Source organism: Oncorhynchus kisutch, linkage group LG3 (assembly GCF_002021735.2).
Source record: "Oncorhynchus kisutch isolate 150728-3 linkage group LG3, Okis_V2, whole genome shotgun sequence".
Lineage (NCBI taxonomy): Eukaryota > Metazoa > Chordata > Actinopteri > Salmoniformes > Salmonidae > Oncorhynchus > Oncorhynchus kisutch.
In genome coordinates, this window is record NC_034176.2 from 52,410,607 (window position 1) to 52,427,489 (window position 16,883).

The 16,883-nt window shown below is 42.1% G+C and overlaps 1 protein-coding gene across 1 annotated transcript in view; it reads left to right on the top strand.

Annotated features, from left to right (window-relative positions):
* Positions 1-16,883, top strand: part of LOC109872624 (protein kinase C-binding protein NELL1) — a 424,089-nt gene that overhangs the window by 327,970 nt on the left and 79,236 nt on the right. Inside the window, exon 14 of the mRNA XM_020463927.2 lies at positions 12,840-12,962. Within this exon, the coding sequence (XP_020319516.1) occupies positions 12,840-12,962 (123 nt within the window). The remainder of the gene's footprint in view (positions 1-12,839; positions 12,963-16,883) is intronic.

Consider the following 16,883-nt stretch of genomic DNA (forward strand, 5'->3'; position numbering starts at 1 on the left):
ACATTCCCAGGGAGTCAGAAGCTTACACTCAATTAGTTTTTGTTAGCGTTGTCTTTAAATTGTTTAACTTGGTTCAAATGTTTCAGGTAGCCTTCCACAAGCTTCCCACAATAAGTTGGGTGAATTTTGGCCCATTCCTCCTGACAGAGGTGGTGTACCTGAGTCAGGTTTGTAGGCTTCTTCGCAAGCACACATTTTTTCAGTTCTGCCCACAAATGTTCTATAGGATTGAGGTCAGGGCTTTGTGATGGCCACGGTAAACGTCAGACTTCAACTGTACATACTGCCTCAATTAGCCCAATATATAAATACAGTTGAAGTCAGAAGTTTACATACACTTAGGTTGGAGTGACCAATGACCAAGCATATTTCCAAAGTTGTGGCAAAATGGCTTAATTACAACAAAGTCAAGGTATTGGAGTGACCATCACAATGCCCTGACTTCAATCCTATAGAACATTTGTGGACAGAACTGAAAAGGTGTGTGCGAGCTAGGAGGCCTACAAACCTGACTCAGTTACTCCAGCTCTGTCAGAGGGAATGGGCCAAAATTCACCCAACTTATTGTGGGAAGCTTGTGGAAGGCTACCCGAAACATTTGACCCACGATAAACAATTTAAAGGCAATGCTACCAAATACAAATTCAGTGTATGTAAACATCTGAAAACTGGGAATGTGATGAAAGAAATAAAAGCTTTAAAAAATTATTCTCTGTACTATTATTGACATTTTACATTCTTAAAATGAAATGGTGAACCTAATGTTGGATCCAGTATTTTAGAAACAGCTGTCCCCGCTGGGCTTTTCATTCATGAAAATGGTACGACAAAGTAAAAACATCCAGAAAACAGCTTGTTGATTGGAGATATTGATGGAGAATGGCAAGAATCGTGCAAGCTAACAGGCGGGGCACAAACAGACAAATAATGGTGACGTGATTATATTTAACATAGTGTTATCTAAAAGGGATAGCTTTAATGTTTTACAATTCACTAAGGAGGATGATTGTCCCCTTCCTCCTCTGAGGATCCTCCACTGTTATACACATACAGTACCAGTCAAAAGTTGACACATACTCATCCTAGGGTTTTCCTTTGTCCAGGGGGTTTTCTTTTTCTTTTTTGTAGTTTGTCCAGAAACTTTTTTTATCCAATGTTACCCAACCTTCATTTTTTTTCCTGAAGATCATGTTCCCTGTCAATTTTGTATAGGTTGCATTACGAAGATTTTACAGGCCCCAAATCCAAATGTATTAGACATATTGAAATCATGTATTTACATTGTCCTACATACTTTCCTTTATCCCTTTAACTATATTTTTATGAAATAAAACACTATTAAATACTATGAAATAAACACACATGGTATCGTGTATTAACCACAAAGGTGTTAAACATATCAAAAACTATTTTATATTTGAGATTCATCAAAGTAGCCACCCTTTGACATGATGACAGCTTTGCACACTCTTGGAATTCTCTCAACCAGCTTCACCTGCAATGCTTTTTCAACAGTGTTGAAGGAGTTCCCACATATGCTGACCACTTGTTGGCTGCTTTTCCTTTACAATGTGGTCCAACTCATCCCAAACCATCTCAATTGGGTTAAAGTTGGGTGATTGTGGAGGCTTGGTCATCTGATGCAGCACTCCATCACTCTCCTTCTTGGTCAAATAGCCCTTACACAGCCTCGAGGTGTGTTGGGTCATTGTCCTGTTGAACAACAAATAATAGTCCCATTAAGAGCAAACCACATGGGATGGCGTATCGCTGCAGAATGCTGTGGTAACCATGCTGGTTAAGTGTGCCTTGAATTTTAAATAAATCACTGACTGTGTCACCAGCAAAGCACCCCCACAGCACCTCCTCCATGCTTCGTGATGGGAACCACATATGGAGATCATCCATTCACCTAATCTGTGTCTCACAAAGACCTGTCAGTTGGAACCAAAAATCTAAAATTTGGACTCATCAGACCAAAGGACAGATTTCCACTGGTCTAATGTCCATTGCTCATGTTTCTTGGCCCAAGCAAGTCTCTTCTTATTATTGGTGTCTTTTAGTAGTGGTTTCATTGCAGTAATTCGACCATGAAGGCCTGATTCACGCAGTCTCCTCTGAACAGTTGATGTTGAGCTGTGTCTGTTACTTGAACTCTGTGAAGCATTTATTTGGGTTGCAATCTGAGGTGCAGTCAGCTGCAGCTGAGGTAACTCTGGGTCTTCCTTTCCTGTGGCGGTCCTCATGAGAGTCAGTTTCATCATAGCGCTTGATGGTTTTTGCGACTGCAGTTGAAGAAACTTTCAAAGTTTTTTGACTGACCTTCTGTCACGACTTCCGCCGAAGTTGGCTCCCCTGCCTGTTCGGGTGGTGCTCGGCGGTCGTCGTCACCGTCCTACTAGCCACTACCGATCCCTTTTTCGTTTGTCTGTTGGTTTTGTCTTATTAGTTTCACCTGTGTGTATTTTAGTTTAATTAGCGTCCTTATATATAGTAGGTTGTCCCGCCCTTGTTTTGTGCGGGATTGTTTTTGTTACTCTGTTGTATGGTGGTTTTCGTGTGGTTATTCTCCGGACTATTTTGGTCCTGTGTTTGGGCTGGTCAATTGTATGCGCCCTGTGTGTTGGCGTGACCGTTTTTGTGCACCGGAGAATAAATTGACAATCTACTGAACCCTGCTCTCTGCGCCTGATTCCACCCACCACTCCTAGTAAATCGTGACACCTTCATGTCATAAAGTAATGGACAGTCACTTCACTTTACTTATTTGAGCTGTTCTTTCCATAATATGGACTTAGCCCTATTTGGTAAAAGTCCATCTTCTGTATACCACCCCTACCTTGTCACAACCCAACTGATTGGCTCAAACACATTAAGAAGGAAATAAATTCTACAAATGAACTTTTAGCAAGGCACACTTGTTAATTGAAATGCATTCCAGGTGACTAACTCATGAAGCTGGTTAAGAGAATGCCAAGAGAGTGCAAAACTATCCTCAAGGCAAAGAGTGGCTACTTTGAAGAATTTCAAATATATTTTGATTTGTTTACCACGTGATTCAATGTGTTATTTCAGAGTTTTGATGTCTTCATTATTATTCTACAGCGTAGACAATATTAAAATGAAAGAAAAACCCTTGCATGAGTAGGTATGTCCAAACTTGACTGGTACTGTATATCTATATACAGTGCATTCTGAAAGTATTCAGACCCCTTGACTTTTTCCAAATGTTGTTACGTGGCAACCTTATTCTAAAATGGATTAAATGTTTAAAAAATGTACCTCAATCTACACACAATACCCCATTACGACGAAGCAAAAACAGTTTTTTAGACATTGTTGCAAGTGTATTAAAAAACAGAAAAACATTATTTACAAAAGTTTTCAGCCCCTTTGCTGTGAGACTCGAAATTGAGCTCAGGTGCATCCTGTTTCCATTGATCAATCAAGTTGATGAATTTACCACCTGTGGTAAATTCAATTGATAGGGCATGATTTGGAAAGGCAAACACCGGCCTATATAATGTCCCACAGTTGACAGTGCATGTCCGAGTTAAAACCAAGCCATAAGGTTGAAAGAATTGTTCTTAGAGCGCCGAGACAGATCTGGGGAAGGGTAAAAAAAAAAATCTGCATCTTTGAATGTCCCTAAGTACACAATGGCCTCCATCATTCTTAAATGGAAGAAATTTGAAACCAACAAGACTCTTCCTAGAGCTGGCCTCCTGGCCAGACTCTCAGACCATGAGAAACAAGATTATCTGGTCTGATGAAACCAAGATTGAACACTTTGGTCTGAATGCCAAGCGTCATATCTGGAGGAAACCTGGCACCATCCCTACGGTGAATCATGGTGCTAACAGCATCATACTGTGGGGATGTTTTTCAGCAGCAGGGACTAGGAGACTTGTCAGGATCGAGGGAACGATGAACGTAGCAAAGTACAGAGTGATCCTTGATGAAAACATGCTCCAGAGCGCTCAGGAAATCAGGCTGGGGCGAAGGTTCACCTTCCAACAGGACAACGACCCTAAGCACACAGCCAAGACAATGCAGGAATGGCTCTGGGACAAGTCTCTGAATGTCCTTGAGTGGCCCAGCCAGTGCCCGGACTTGAACACAATCGAACATCTCTGGAGAGACCTGAAAATAGCTGTGCAGCGACACTCCCCATGCAACCTGACAGAGCTTGAGAGGAGCCGAAGAGACGAATGGGAGAAACTCACCAAATACAGATGGACCAAGCTTGTAGCGTCATACCCATGAACACTTGAGGCTGTAATGGCTGCCAAATATTCTTCAACAAAGTACTGAGTAAAGGGTCTGAATACTTGAAATGTAATATTTTAGTTTTGTATTTTTAAAAACCTGTTTTTGCTTTGTCATGATTGGTTATTGTGTGTAGATTGATGAGGGGAAAAAACAATTGAATACATTTTTGAATTAGGCTGTAACATAACAAACTGTGGGAAAAGTCAAGGGGTCTGAATACATTCCCAATGCATTCTATTTCTTCATTTTTATGGATTCAAATTGCACCTTTCATCTGTTGGAGTGTCGTCCATTGTCCTATTTGTATCCCTCACATCAAATCCTACCGGTCTGTTGGAGTCATCATCAGCAACATGTGTCTAATTTTTTCCCTCTGAGGTAGCCGGTGACTGTCCACATTCTCCCAATCCCAAGTCGGCCAAGTAAAGGTCCAGCCCGGCCAAATGAAGGTCCCACTCCTCTTGCTCCGCATCGGACATCTTTGTCTGGATCCCCAGGTGTTTGATGCCATCTGCAGCCTCCCAAGTAGAGGTGTAGGTCACTGTGCCAGTGTCTAGGAACACCTTCAGAGTGGCATGGTGGATAGACTTGAACTTAATGTTTTTCTGCAATAATTGTGCCTTTAGTTCTCCATACTGTTTCCTCTTGCGTTGTATTCAGCTGACCAATGACACTCACTTTCCTTGGTATTCTAGTCCCTACATTCCCCATTCCTTGAGCAGTATTCGTTGCTTTGTGTGGTAGAGTAAGAACTTGACCAGGATTGATCTCGGGGCGTATTTTCTTCCAAGGGCTTGTGGATGAGGGAATGGTGCTCCTTTTCAATGTTTGGATTCAGCTCCAGAGGTAATTGCAGTAGGCCCTTCAATAGATTCTCTTTGAAGTTCTCATTCTTTTCAGAATTCTCAGCTATTCCCTAGATGCGAATGGAAGATCTCCTTGAGTAATTCTCCAGCTGGTTGCAGGTTGTGTTGGCATCTTTCTTTCAGTGCGATGATTCTACTTTCAGCCTCATTTATTAATTTATCAAGTCTAAGTTTTGCTATCCATTGACTGACTAAGTTGTCTAGCTTCTCATTCATTGCTGAACTTAACTTTCAGAGCTCTGCTAGAACTGCCATCGCCTTTGTTTCTTCCTCTAATGGGTTGTTTGTTCCTCTGGTTGTTTTTATACACCCAAGATCATGATTTATGGTTGTATAAATATAATTATTAGTTTTTAAATGTTTGTTAGGGGGTAGATCAGCTTTAATAGTGCATATAGATTGTAGATTCCATCAATGTAATTATCTGCATAATTTCCAATCCCCCATATTTTTTTGTAAATGTGTGACCCGTTTCAGGAAACTAGGCGTATGTCACGGGTCACTACTAGGAGAGCCGTTTGAACGTAAACATTTTTAAAAATCAAAATGCCTTTTTTTGGCAGAAATGCCTTCTCGAACATGTGCACTTTCATGTGCCTTAATAACAAACTTGTATGCCATCTGTAAATCCAAATAAAATTGTTAAATTACGAGGCCAGTTGGTTTAGCTAAGGTAAAAGGGGGAAACCTTCCCCGTAGCCATGATTGGCTGAGATAATGAGTGGGCTGGACATGCCGAGAGATCAGTTAGGATTAGTCTGCCATTTAGCACTCTGTCTATTTGAGATTGTAATTACATCTAGGTAATCCTGTCTAATGCAGCTTTTTTATTTTATGTATGGTGTATTAAAATTGCTCCACTTTCTGTTCTGAAGGACTGAGTTTTGAAATCAGTGGAATTTGAGTATTAAAGCTTACGGATTACATCTTAAAACTAAGGGCAGCCATGGCATCCTACAGGAGACATGTCCAACCATGAATGTTGTATATGGGTAAGATAGTCTGTCTAGATACATGATCAGATATTATATGTTTCTAATTTTGACAGAAAGAGCCATTTACTTGGTTAGCTATAGCCTAATGTTAGCTAGCTAACATTGAACCTGGTTTGCTAGCTACCTGCAGATTCATGCAGGGTAATAACGTCGTGCATTGTGAATATGGTTCATTGTTTACCTAGCTAGCTAGCTACATGTTAACAAAAGACTACACTTTTGCAAGTAACCATTTCGGGCGCGTTCGTAAATTCAGTCTGGCCATCTATCTCAATTTCAGAGCATTCTCATCTGAGTGTGCCAGAGCGCAGAATAACTTATGAACTTACGAACACTCAACACCCGTTGAATATGGCCGGTGTCAGAAAATGTCAGTAATCTCAACGGCCAGAGCGTCCGCTGTGCACTCTGAACACGGAACGCTCTGAATTTACAAACGGACAATCTGACAGCAAAGTTGCAATCAGGATAACATAACAGCCAACCAGCTCTGCTAGGGCGAGTAATGTTCAGTGAGCTGTTCTCTCGCACTTAAAAAAGTGTGAAACAAATGAAAATATATTTCATATTTGAGATTCTTCAAAGTAGCCTTGATGACAGTTTAGCACACTATTGGCATTCTCTCAACCAAGCTTCATGAGGTAGTCACCTAGAATGAATTTTAATTAACAGGTGTGTCTTCTTAAAAGTTCATTTGTGGAATTTATTTCCTTCTTAATGCATTTGAGCCAATCAGTTGTGTTGTGACAAGGTTGGTACGGTTGGTATGCCATATTATTATATATTAAGAAAGGCTCATCTATGAATGTCTTTTTTGTGTGCTCTATCCTGTCTGATTATCCATCAGTCTGACAAACACACAATGAACAGAGAAACAATCTCTCCACTAAGGACTTTATTAAATCATTTTGATTGATGATTGATTGAATGCACGTGCTGTATAGCTTTATGATGATACTGTATGCGTGTGTTTGTGTGAAGGGGATTTTGTTTTATTGAATGAAAGTGACCTATAGCATCATGATTTAGTTTATTATAAACTCCTAAAAGGTGACTACAGAGTAGGTGTAAGACTGAGAAAAATAAAGCGAGGAAGGTAGAGTGAGAGTGTGTGAAAAGGGAGGGAAATTATTTGGAGAGTTAGGCCTCAGCACGAAAAGGCCGGGAGGAAGAGGAGTTAGAGATGCTTGGAGGGATAGAGATGTGGAACAAGTAGGAAGAGGAGGACTGTGTGGAGCGAGAGGAAAGTGGAGGGAGATAATGAAGAGGAGGAAGAGGAGTGGAGCGAGAGGAACATGGAGAGGAAGATCAACATGGAGAGGAAGAGGGAGAGCACACTAGATAGTGTGTCTGTGCCAAGTCTCACCATTCACGCAGCTTACTTTGTAAAATTTGTCTGTCTCATTTGTTGAATATACAGTGCATACAAATCAAAACAAATAATTTGTCACATCTCCAGAATACAACAGGTGTAGTAGACCTTACTGTGAAATGCTTACTTACAAGCCCTTAACCAACAGTTCAAGAAATAGAGTTAAGAAAATATTTACTAAATAAACTAAAGTAAAAAATGTAATAAAAAGCAACACAATAAAATAACAATAATGAGGCTATATACAGGGGGTACCGGTACTGAGTCAATGTGCGTGGGGGAAAGGTTAGTCAATGTAATCTGTACATGTAGATAGGGGAAAAGTGACTACGCATAGATAATAAATAGCGAGTAGCAGCGGGGGATGTAAATAGTCCGGGTGGCCATTTGACTAATTGTTTTTTAGTCTTATGGCTTGGGGGTAGAAGCTGTTAAGGAGTCTTTGGGACCTAGACTTGGCGCTTTGGTACAGCTTTGTGTGCGGTAGCAGAGAGAACAACCTATGACTTGGGTGACTGGAGTCTTTGACAATTTTTTGGGCCTTCCTCTGACACTGCCTAGTATATATGTCCTGGATGGCAGGAAACTTGGCACCAATGATGTACTGGGTCGTATGCACTACCCTCTGTAGCGCCTTACGGTTGGATGCCAAGCAGTTGCCATACTAGGCGGTGATGCAACCGGTCAGGATGCTCTCAATGGTGTAGCTGTATGATATGTTAATGCTAACAATGGTGGCCATCTTGAAGCATGTGTGGACAGCAGACTGGGATAGGGAGAGATTGAACTTGTCCGTGAACACACCAGCCAGCTGGTCTGCACATGCTCTGAAGACGCAGCCCTGCGAGGGCTAACACGCTTGTTTTACTCACATTGGCCACGGAAAAGGAGAGCCCTGGCCTTGGTAGTGGGCCACATGAGCACTGTGTTATCTTCAAAGCGGCACAAAAGGTGTTTAGCTTGTCTGGAAGCAAGACGTCGGTGCCCACGACGTGGCTGGTTTTTGTTTTGTAATCCGTAGACCCTGCCACATACATTTTCTGTCTGACCTGTTGAATTGCGACTCCACTTTGTCTCTCCACTTTGTCTTTATACTGACATTTTGCCTGTTTGATTGCCTTGCGGGGGAATAACTACACTGTCTGTATTCTGCCATATTCTCAGTCACCTTGCCATGGTTAAGGTTAAATGCTGTGGTTCACACTTTCAGTTTTGCCCGAATGCTGCCATCTATCCACATGTTGTATTAAATGTAATGGTATTTAACCTTCATTTAACTAGGCAAGTCAGTTAAGAACATATTCTTATTTACAATGACGGCCTACCCCGGACAACGCTGGGCCAATTGTGCACTGCCCTATGGGACTCCCAGTCACAGCCAGATGTGATACAGCTTAGAATTGAACCAGGGACAGTAGTGAGGCCTCATGCACTGAGATGCAGTTCCTTAGACCGCTGCGCCACTCGGGAGCCCCTGGTTAGAGTAGGTTTTGTTAGTCATAGTGGGTACAACATCTCCTATACACTTCCTGATAAACTCAGTCACAGAATCAGTGTATTTGTCAATGTTATTCTCGGAAGCCACTCGGAACATATCCCAGTCCGCGTGATCAAAACAATTTTGAAGAGTACATGTAGATTCCGATTGGTCAGACCAGCGTTGGATAGTCCTTCTCACAGGTACTTACTGTTTGAGTTTCTGCCTATAGGAAGGGAGGAGCAAAATGGAGTTATGGTCACAGTTTCCGAAGGGAGGGCGGGGGAGGACCTTGTGGTCATCCCGGAAGTTGGAGTAACAGTGGTCGGCAGCATGAGTTCTGCAGACTTGAATTCCTGTATGTTATCACAATTACACCATGAGTTGTTAATCACGAAACATACACCCCTGCCCTTCTTCCCGGAGAGATATTTATTACTGTGTCTGCACGATGATCTGAGAATCCCACTGGCTGGACCGATTCAGACAGTAGATCCCGGGAGCCAAGTTTCCGTGAATGTTACAATCCCTGATGTCTCTCTGGAAAGAGGCCCTCGCCCTGAGCTTGTCAACTTTATTATCCAGAGACTGAACATTAGCAAGTAATATACTCGGAAGCGGTGATTGGTGTGCGCGCCTCCTAAATCGGATTAGAAGACCACTCCGAATACCTCTCCTACGCCAGCATTGTTTTGGATTGGCTTCTGGAATTTCCCTGGGGGTGCATATTCCTGGTCGTAATGATGGTAGTGCTGGTGAGTTCGAGTCGCTCTAATATCCAATAGTTCTTCCCGGCTGTATGTAATAACACCCCAAAAATTCTGGCCTAACAATGTAAGAAATAATACATGAAAAAAAATACTGCAAAGTTTCCTAAGAGCGAGAAGCGAGGCAGCACTCTCTGTCGGTGCCATCTTTCACTTTTGAAACTACCCTTCCAGCCTTTTCTTATCTACAGAAATCCAGGCTGTCTGGCTGTGGTGGTGGGGTAGCCGTCATTCATAGAGACAAGTTTATATGTAGCCCTGTGGTGAATCTTCCTCATTTTAGAGGCTTATCTATAGCTTGAACAAGAAACAGCCCATCTTGTATATGTTAGTGTACCACCCTCCTAAACCTAATATTTCGTAGAGATCTAAACATTCCTGTGTGTTGCCCAAACAATGCACTAGTGGAAAATGTTCTTATCATGTTAGAATCCTTTAACTTTGTGCTACATGCCACAGGGCTTACACACAACAAAGGCCATATTTTTGATCTTGTGCTGTCCCATGGTCTGAATATTGAAACTTGGAAAAACTATTAATGTGTGTGTCTCTAACCATCTCAGTATTGTTTTTAGAATGCTTTCTCCTCCTCCTCCTAAAAATGTACCAGTCCCAACTCGCTCTTGCATCATTAACTCCACAACTGCTAGAAAATTCCTGAATGCTTTTTTCTCCTCTACCACTGATCCTGTTCTCTGTCTTCACACCGATGATTTGGTGAAAAGTTTCAATGACATACTGTATGTCAGGCTACTTTAGACTCAGTGGCACCAGTTAAAATCAAGAATAAATTGTCTGGCATAGTCTCACTCTGGCTTAATGACCACACTCGTGCTTTATAAAGTGAACGTAATGAATGGTCGTGTACAGGAAATAGGTCAAAACCAGTTCAGAGTCCAGTAGGTACCGAAGGGCAGGCAGGCGGGAATGGAGTCCAGAAAACAGGCAAGGGTCAAAACCGGGAGGACTAGCAAAGAGAAGAGAAAAAGGAGTACGGGAAAAAATACACTGGTTGACAAAAATACCCTGGTTGACTTTACAAACATGCAAGACGAACTGGCACAGAGAGCCAGGAAACACAGGGATACATACACTGGGGAAAATAAGCAACATCCGTAGTGGGTGGAGACAATCACAAGGACAGGTGAAACAGATTAGGATGTGACAGTGCCATTTAGCTGAATGTAAATGGAAGGCCAGCAAACTTTAAGTATTCTATGAGATAATAAAGGATTTGATGAGAAATTACAATGTTTCAGTAAAAGATGCAAGACGAAACACTTCTCTACCCTAATCTCTGAGAAATCCCTCATAATTGAGTGTATTGATGGTGCCATCCCTAAGAGTGACATGCTTGCATCCCCTGATCTCTGCAAAATGTTTTTACGATTCTTTATAGAAAATATTAGATCCCAGATTGACAGATTGACATACCAGCATTTCTGGTCAGGAGACACTTGCGGCAACTACTCTGAAACTGTCTACTGCATGATTCTCCAACTTGCGGATCACAGGCCGAATTTGGCCTGCGGATGATTTTATTTGGCCCCCCAAATATGTTTTTATTTTACATTTGTATTCTTGGACATAAAAGACTGTAGTTACAAGTTATTTTTTATTATGTTACGGCCCTAACGGGCCCTGCATCTCAACCAATAGCCAATATTGGCTAAAGATCTCAAGCATGGATACAGCAACTTCCAGAGATGGTCAGGGTCTTGGGCTTCATGGTGGCCACTCTGGTTTGGGTGTCCTTCGCAGAACCGTGTCGCTGTAACCAAGTGGTCACATTTCATTCTGGGTTCTACTGCGGAAGAGCAGGTCAGTGGAGTTTTATGAATGTCAAGGCAGAGGTGAATTTATTTTTTACAGTGCACACATGTAGCCTACAGTTCTTCCTCCTTCGCCAGAGATAAGACAGGGAAGAAAGCACCATTTACCTACCTCTAGGTTGCTGTAGCCTTCATATTTATTTGTTTTGTCATTCAATGGTTTTTCGTGCTCCTTAGCGCTCCCCCAGCACTACACACCTGATTTTGTGTGTTGTACTGGGGGAGCGTGAGGGAGCACACACTGCACTATTTCATCAATAAAAAATAAACAAAATCCCAGAACCCCCACCCCCAAACTACTTCCCACAGCTATGGGAGTAGCTAGTCTCCATTACTATAATAATGATAGCAATAATCAATTGTAAAAAGTAGAATAGACCTCCTAATAACAACAGGTTACAGCCCACAACTTTATTATGAATATAATCAACAATAGCAATGGCATAGAAAACATATAAAACATAATTGCATAGAATTCTAAACATCATAAACTTTTATCTTGTATTTTTAAAGTAAATGTATTGAGCTTTCAAAAGTTTTCTTGTTGCTATCCCATAAACACATACTGTAGTTGAAAACCACACATTTGCAACATCTTCGGTGGTTAATCCACTTATGTTTCAAAGACCACAAGGCAAAGCAACATACAAGTTGAAACCTTTTATTGAAGTACACACTGTACTTACCGGAAGCATTTGGAAGCATCAGTATGGATTGCTTCCCGTTTGAAATGAATGAACTTCCACCGGAACGCATACAGTTTACCACCGTTGGTTTTTGCGCAGTGTAAGATCAAGTGTGTGGTGAAGTTTGAATCGTTAACTGTATTCAAGATAACTTTTGGCTGTGTTTGTGTTACACAACCTGTCATGGGTTCCCAGAAGTAGGCTAGTAAATGAGATGATGTTTTTTTGCAGTGATGAGCGGCTACATGGTGTTTGATCATACACTGCCTGTGGTGCAAACCCACTCCCTATTCCCTGAGGCTAAATGCTCCGACCAGCCCCTCAGTAAGCAGCTCAGATCTGGGAGGGAGATAGTTGACAGTACACTGTTGAATGAAAACAACTGACAATGACCCTACAGGAGGGATGCACTTGCGACATACAAACACAGAACAAAAATATAAAAAAACACAAACATGCATTCACCACACAAACACACTCTCACACTGCTGAGTAGTCTATACGCTTGCAGACAGACAGCCAGACAGTCAGACACTACCACACAGTCTGACCCTGCTGCATCTCTCCCTCAGAACATGACGAGTGTGCCAGTGGGCAGAGCTCCTGTGATGACAATGCCATCTGCACCAACACCATCAGAGGCCACCTGTGCTCCTGTAAGCCTGGCTATGTGGGGAACGGCTCCATCTGCATAGGTAAGGCCTCACCCTCCACGCCTCTCTACCCTCCTGAGCTCCATCGAGACCCCTACCTCATACTCAGGAAATCCACAACCCCCTTCCTTTTAACTCTTCACTCCTCATCTGCAGAGGAAAGGTCTCCCCTTCCTTGACCTCTACACCAGGGGTGTCAAGCTCATTTTACCCAGCTAGCCAGATTCAGTCTTCAACCAAAGTCCGGAGGGCCACACTTAAACTGTATTATATTTCCTGACCATCAAAATGTGCAACAGATTTTCCTCTATCCATTGCTTTTGGAATTTCAATGCACCCTGATTGTCTAGCTTTTGTTTTATATACATACAGTTGAAGTCGGATGATTACATACACCTTAGCCAAATACATTTAAACTCTGTTTTAAAAAATGCCCTGTCTTAGGTCAGTTAGGATCACCACTTTATTTTAAGAATGTGAAATGTGAGAATAATAGTAGAGAATGATTTATTTCAGCTTTTATTTCTTTCATCACATTCCCTGTGGGTTAGAAGTTTACATACACCCAATTAGGATTTGGTAGCATTGCTTTTAAATTGTTTAACTTGGGTCAAACGTTTTGGGTAGCCTTACTCAAGCTTCCCACAATACATTGGGTGAATTTTGGCCCATTCCTCCTGACAGAGCTGGTGTAACTGAGTCAGGCTTGTAGGCCTCCTTGCTCGCACACACTTTTTCAGTTTTGCACACAAATGTTCTATAGGATTGAGGTCAGGGCTTTGTGATGGCCACTCCAATACCTTGACTTTGTTGTCCTGAAGCCATTTTGCTACAACTTTGGAAGTATGCTTGGGGTCATTGTCCATTTGGAAGACCTATTTGGTACCATGCTTTAACTTCCTGACTGATGTCTTGAGATGTTGTTTCAATATCCACATAATTTTCCTACCTCATGATGCCATCTATTTTGTGAAGTGCACCAGTCCCTCCAGCAGCAAAGTACCCCCACAACATGATGCTGCCACTCCTGTGCTTCATGGTTGGTATGGTGTTTTCAGCTTGCAAGCATCCCCCTTTTTCCTCCAAACATAAAGATGGTCATTATGGCCAAACAGTTCCATTTTTGTTTCATCAGACCAGAGGATCTTCTCCAAAAAGTACGATCTTTGTCCCCATGTGCAGTTGAAAATCGTAGTCTGGCTTTTGGAGCTGTTTCTTGGCCCAAGCAAGTATTTTCTTCTTATTGGTGTCCTTTAGTAGTCGTTTCTTTGCAACAATTCGACCAGGCCTGATTCACACAGTCTCCTCTGAACAGTTGATGTTGAGATGTTTCAGTTATTTGAACTCTGAATAATTTATTTGGGCTGCAATTTCTGAGGCTGGTAACTCTAATGAACTTATCCTCTACAGCAGAGGTAACTCTGGATCTTCCATTCCTGTGGTGGTCCTCATGAGAGCCAGTTTCATCATAGAGCTTGATGGTTTTTGCGAATGCACTTGAAGAAACTTTCAAAGTTCTTGAAATGCTCCATATTGACTGACCTTCATGTGTTAAAGTAATGATGGACTGTCGTTTCTCTTTATTAGAGCTGTTCTTGCCATAATATGGACTTGGTCTTTTACCAAATAGGGCTATCTTCTGTATACAAATCAAATCAAATGTATTTATATAGCCCTTCGTACATCAGCTGATATCTCAAAGTGCTGCACAGAAACCCAGCCTAAAACCCCAAACAGCAAGCAATGCAGGTGTAGAAGCACGGTGGCTAGGAAAAACTCCCTAGAAAGTCCAAAACCTAGGAAGAAACCTAGAGAGGAACCAGGCTATGTGGGGTGGCCAGTCCTCTTCTGTCTGTGCCTGGTGGAGATTGTAACAGAACATGGCCAAGATGTTCAAATGTTCATAAATGACCAGCATGGTCAAATAATAATAATCACAGGCAGAACAGTTGAAATTGGAGCAGCAGCACGGCCAGGTGGACTGGGGACAGCAAGGAGTCATCATGTCAGGTAGTCCTGAGGCATGGTCCTCCGAGAGAAAGAGAGAAAGAGAGAATTAGAGACCATACTTAAATTCACACAGGACACCGGATAGGACATGAGAAGTACTCCAGATATAACAAACTGACCCTAGCCCCCCGACACATAAACTACTGCAGCATAAATACTGGAGGCTGAGACAGGATGGGTCAGGAGACACTGTGGCTCCATCCGAGGACACCCCCGGACAGGGCAAAACAGGAAGGATATAACCCCACCCACTTTGCCAAAGCACAGCCCCCACACAACTAGAGGGATATCTTCAACCACCAACTTACCATCCTGAGACAAGGCCGAGTATAGCCCACAAAGTTCTCCGCCACGGCACAACCCAAGGGGGAGTGCCAACCCCTACCTTGTCACAACACAACTGATTGGCTCAAACACATTAAGAAGGAAAGAAATTCCACAAATTAACTTTTAAGAAGGCACACCTGTTCATTGAAATGCATTCCAGGTGACTAACTCATGAAGCTGGATGAGATAGTGCCAAGAGTGTGCAAAGCTGTCCTCAAGGGCAAAAAGTGGCTACTTTGAAGAAACACTTTTTTGGTTACTACATGATTCCATATGTGTTATTTCACTATTATTCTACAATGTAGAAAATAGAAGAAAAAAAATGGAAAAACCCTTGAATGAGTAGGTGTTCTAAAACTTTTGACCGGAAGTGTATATGATGGGATGTATAGACATTATAGACAGTATGTGGATAGACAATTTACTATATCTGAAGAATATATAGGATAGAATAAGGGCAGCAGCCTCTAAGGTGCAGGATTGAGTAACCGGGTGGTAAGCGACTAGTGACTGTGACTAAGTTCAGGATAGTGTACTGGGAGGAGGCCGGCTAGTGATGGCTATTTAACAGTCGAATGGACTTGAGATAGAAGCTGTTTTTCAGTCTCTCGGTCCCAGCTTTGCACCTGTACCTACCTCTCCTTCTGGATGATAGCGGGGTGTACAAGCCTCGGTTTGGGTGTCTTCCTATGACACCGGCAGGCAGTGTGCCCCCGGTGATGCATTGAGCAGGCCGCGCCAGGTCTGTGACATTCCAAATCATGTCCAATCAATTGAATTTACCACAGGTGGACTCCAATCAAGTTGTAGAAACATCTCAAACATTTCAAGTCTCATAGCAAAGGGTCTGAATAGTTATAGAATTTTTAAAAAAAATGTTTAAAAAAATGTTTAAATGTTTAAAAAAAACAGTTTTTGCTTCATCATTATGGGGTATTGTGTGTAGATTGATAAGAAAAGAAGATGTAATACATTTTAGGATAAGGCGTAACAAAATGTCCAAATTCACTGTATGTTTTTTTTTATAAAGTGACGACCATGAGTCTCAGGCAAGGAAAACACCTCTCCTCTTCTCAAAAATGTTCCCTTTTTCTTAACTCTCCTCTCCTAATCTCGCTCTATTAATCTTGTTCTGTTTCCCAGGAAATGAAACACAGTTGTCTCTTCTCTTCCTCTATTGCTCTAGTACTGTCTTGCTGTCTGTCCCCCGTGTCGACCAAATTAGTGTGTAATTCGAGTGCAGAATAGAGGGAATTCTCTTTATTTGGGAGTGAGACAGGTGTGTGTGTGTGTTTGTGCGCGTGTGTGTGTTTGTGCGCGCGTGTGTGTGTGACGACACCTGTCGTCTCACCACCACCTCCCCGTGTCCCTCTGTAATAGAGAGGCATTAGGATGGGAAGCAGGTGGAAGGCAGGTCTAGGGAGAGATCAATGCAATTTGCAAAATGCCTTCCAGACAATTTCTATGCTGGATTGTCTCCAACACAGGCACACAGCAGCCACTGAAAAGAAAGGGGAAAAAAGTGCCATTGAACAACTTTACTGCCACCTCCACATTTTTCCCTCTGGAAGTCATGAGTAATATGCAAATGATCCAACTGTTTGTTGCTCAGAGAATAATGCAGAA